A 4,276-nucleotide genomic window follows, 5' to 3' on the forward strand; every position below is an offset into this window, starting at 1 on the left:
TTGAGCTTAGAGTACCAACACACATAATATATAAACCTAAACTAAATTACCCAAGATTGATCTTGATCTTCAATAAGCTTGACTTGGTACACTTGCGGAAGAAGCTTGAACTTGGATCTTGAACTTTGAATTGCATTGCTTCACTCCACTATTCCGCCAACCTCCATTGGATATGATCGTGAAAGCTCGATTCTATCCATCCTCCAACATATTGTTTGTCTACAATAAATAAGAAAACACGAATACTAGACAAACAACATTAGTGGTAAATTGTTTGTTAAACATCATCAAAACAAAGAGGCCAACAACTACTGCATTAGCAGTCGCCCCTTCTTTCCTCTGGCTCGAGCTCCGCTGAAACTTCCCACCAACACCACACAAATAATCCTCCCTCCCCCTCTCCATCCCCGATGGATTACTTAGCCAGCTGTCACCAGATCCCTTGCTGTCCGCATTCGATGTTGAGCGCAGTCGGATATCATTAGCCATCTCTCTGCTCCTCTTCGCTAGGTTGCGCTCCAGCTTGTGTGCGTTCTGGTGTCCTCCAAGAGCTTGGGCGCTATAAAAAGTCCGTCGACAATAGTTACACGAGAAAACTCATGCGTGCTCGGGACGAGGCCCGGGCTGCAGGGACAGGTTAAGGTTGAGGTCCTGAGCTTCATGACCTGGTTAAAACTCTATCAAGGTGGGGGTGGATAATGAGGGTTAATGTTATGTTTCTTGGCTTATAAAGAAGATACATGAAGGTTGTAGCAGTTGCAGTAGTCCAGTGTGCCTGTGGTGCTGCATAACTAATTATTTGGGATTAGGACTTGAGGGAGGGGGATGATGGACCTGAAGGATGGAAGGGGGGGGGGTTGATGTGGCGTCTGTGGGAGGAGGCGGAGGCGAGGGGTCGAGGCGTGAGACCGGAGAGGAGCTTCGGCCGCCACGAGGGTTGCGGAAGGGACGGAGGGGGCTAGGGCAAAAATGGTGGGGGAAGGAGGAGGGAGAGCGGAGGGATTGCATGGTTAGAGAGAGAGAATGAGTATTATAGACTTTACCTGTGTAAAATTCTTGGGCTTTGTGTTTTGGGGGCTTAGAGCATAGTTATTACGAATTCGGTGGCTTTTAGAGCGTTAAAAATGTCTTGGGAGGTGGGGGGAAACATATTTGTTATGAATTTGGGGGCTGGAAGCATTTTTCCAAAGAATCAAACAACGTTGCGTTTTAATAAAGGGGGAAAAGAAAGAGTATTCTACTGATTTTCGTGAGATTATTGCCTAAATTTTAAATAAAAATTAGAAGAAATTGTGCAAAAGGACCAATGTACGCTCTAGGGCCAGCCCACTAGCCCATTGGCCGTTTACATACCCGTTTGCCAGCGGCAAACTGCACTCCCATTGGATGCTGCTCGATTTAATGCACAAATTCACCGCCGCTTTATCATTTTCTCCGCCCAATTTCACTGAGACCTCAGATCTTGAGCGAGTCAAGAGAGAAGGCTCTGAGAAAGCCCTAGCAATGGCGAGATCGCGATCCAGCGCTCTCCTCTCTTTCGTCATCTCCCTCCTCCTCACCGTCTCCCCATCGCTGGCGATCTCCGACGGGCCTTTCATCGTGGCGCACAAGAAGGTCAGCCTCGCTCGGCAGAAGTCCGGGATGGAGCGCGTCACGGTCTCGGTCGACATCTACAACCAAGGATCAGCGTAAGTTCTTGACTGAATCTAGGGTTTTACTTTGATTGAGTCAGGATCTGGATCGGTTTCTTTTGATCTGTTTATTGATGCTGCTTCGGTAGTCTTCTGTTCTGATTGGATCACGTGATTACTTTTTGTACTACTCATATTTTTACTACAAAACATGGATGCTGAATTTGTTGGTTGATGAGATTTAAATTGGTTGCCTGGATGTAAATGGTCAGCGGATCTTATTCTTATACAAGTTAGCCTGTAATCCAGCACCTTTTGTAGTATTTTCTTTTTTTTTAAAGGAATTTTCAACTGCCATCTTAGTAATTTGGTAGTTGAACACAAGCAAATATTAGTTTGTTAAATGAAATGATTTGATCAAGGAGTTACAAACCTCTCTCAATAACTGGTCCTTTATTTGCATCATGTTATCTCATGTTTTCGTTTTCTTCTATTCTGTGGTGGTTTGTCGATATAACTATCAAAGAGCACGTTTAGAAAGATTAGGTGGAAAGATGAAATACTTGTTTTGGATCCTTTTGACCTTGTTGTATCTATTGAAATAAGTAGGGTCATCTGGCTTCTGGATAACATGGATTGACTTTTAAAATCACACGTGAAAATATCCAAATTTTTTTAAATATATTATGATAATTATAAAGTTTTTGACAACCATGTTATAGTAAATAAATAAACTTAAAGTAAATAATTATAATATTTGACTACGTGCAGTGCATACGTGCATGCCATCTGTCATAAAAGAATCAAGGGAAAAAATACTTCCAGCCCCCAAATTCGTAACAAGTATGCTTCCCCCAAGACTTTTTCAACGCTCTAAAAACCTCCCAAATTCGTAATAACTATGCTCTGAGCCCCCAAAACACGAAACCCAAGAATTTTACACAGGTAAAGACTATAATACTCATTCTCTCATTATCTAACCATGCAATCCCTCCGCTCTCCCTCCTCCTTCCCCCATCATTTTTGCCCTAGCTCCCTCCGTCCCTTCCGCAACCCTCGTGGCGACCGAAGCTCCTCTCCAGTCTCGCGCCTCGACCCCTCGCCTCCGCTCGTCGAGATCCGCCATGTCCATCGCCGATCCCCCTCACCTCCGTCCCCAACCTAATCCCTCCTCCCCCAGACGCCACATCAAACCCCCCTCTCCATCCCTCAGCTCCATCGCCCCCCTCCCTCAATTCCTAATCCCAAATAATTAGTTATGCAGCACCACAGGCACACTAGATCTTGTGGCGACTAAGTTCTTACCTAGTCAATCTATTTGGGATAATTGTTATTTTGCTATCAATTCATGAGATTGAAAGAGGAATTTATCATGGGTTCCTTGGATTCATGATATACTATTATATAGTTTGATATCATAGTTATATGGTGACTCTTATGATGATGAGATTACCTTCGATCGAGCTATTGCCCATATGATGAGAGGCAGTCCAGCGTATGTCCGTGTGGAAGTGGATTTGAGGAAGAAACTCCCCACTCATGTTTGGGTGAGTGTTCATGCGATAACCACTTATTTGAGGAATTTTTTAAAAGAGATAAGGCTACAATGATGGAAGACTTTTCAGTGGATCTGCTTGCAGACAATGTATTGTATTTGTAATACGTATGAAGATGTTAGAAAATTTTTTGAGAGTGTTTGCTTGATTGTAAGTTTTTTCCTTCAATCCCCTGATTTTACTCTTAAACCAAGTGGTTTTATTTACGTATTAGTTGTTAAGGTTACGAGTTGCTTATTAAGGTTACGGGTTGCTTGTTAAAGTTACGTATTGGTTGTTAAGGTTATACGCGTTGGTTGTTAATGTTATATGCGTTGGTTGTTAAGGTTATGAGTTGCTTGTTAAAGTTACACGTTGGTTGTTAAGGTTACGAGTTGCTTGTTAAGGTTACGCGTTGGTTGTTAAGGCTAACCGTAACCTTAACAAGCAACCCGTAACCTTAACAACCAACATGTAACCTTAACAAGTAACTCATAACCTTAACAACCAACGCGTATAACTTTAACAACCAACACGTAACCTTAACAACCAACGCGTAACCATAACAAGCAACCTGTAACCTTAACAAACCAACACGTAAATCGCTTGGCTTTTGAAAATTTCATTAAAATTAAAAGTGAAATATTATTACAAAATCTAGCTCACTCCCACCACCTAAAACAAACGTATACATCATCGTCTTCTTCCTCTACCCCTGGTCAATAGTCTCAAAACCATGGCAGTCCACCTCCTCAGTGACTGTTGAGTGGTAAAATGAAAGTAATCATACATTGCACAGTTTTATAGGGTGTTGTAAGCATGAATTTTCTGATGTGAGAAATCCTTTAGGCTAAAACTCTTATTTGGTATTTCAAAATGGGTATGTTTTGGCCTATAAAAGGATCTAATAATGAGAAAACAAATAAGAGACAACACCACTTTCTTTCTCAGCTTTCTTCCTCTCAAAAAATTTTCTGTCTTTTTACTATTGGGTGAGCTTATGTTCAAGTTTCAATCCGATGTGGTCATACATGCTAAGGTTTCGGTAGATAAGGGAATAGTACCTCTTAGGAGCATTTCGCCTTGGTTTGATCACACAAGATTTGCGAA

The 4,276-nt window shown here is 42.1% G+C and overlaps 1 protein-coding gene across 1 annotated transcript in view; it reads left to right on the forward strand.

Moving 5' to 3' along the window:
* LOC109830647 (translocon-associated protein subunit beta-like) overlaps nucleotides 1,376–4,276 on the forward strand; it is a 6,299-nt gene continuing 3,398 nt past the window's right edge. The window contains exon 1 of the mRNA XM_020397970.1: nucleotides 1,376–1,688. Coding sequence (XP_020253559.1) covers nucleotides 1,387–1,688 — 302 coding nt within the window. The 5' untranslated portion in view covers nucleotides 1,376–1,386. The remainder of the gene's footprint in view (nucleotides 1,689–4,276) is intronic.

This window comes from Asparagus officinalis, chromosome 2 (genome assembly GCF_001876935.1).
Source record: "Asparagus officinalis chromosome 2, Aspof.V1, whole genome shotgun sequence".
NCBI lineage: Eukaryota > Viridiplantae > Streptophyta > Magnoliopsida > Asparagales > Asparagaceae > Asparagus > Asparagus officinalis.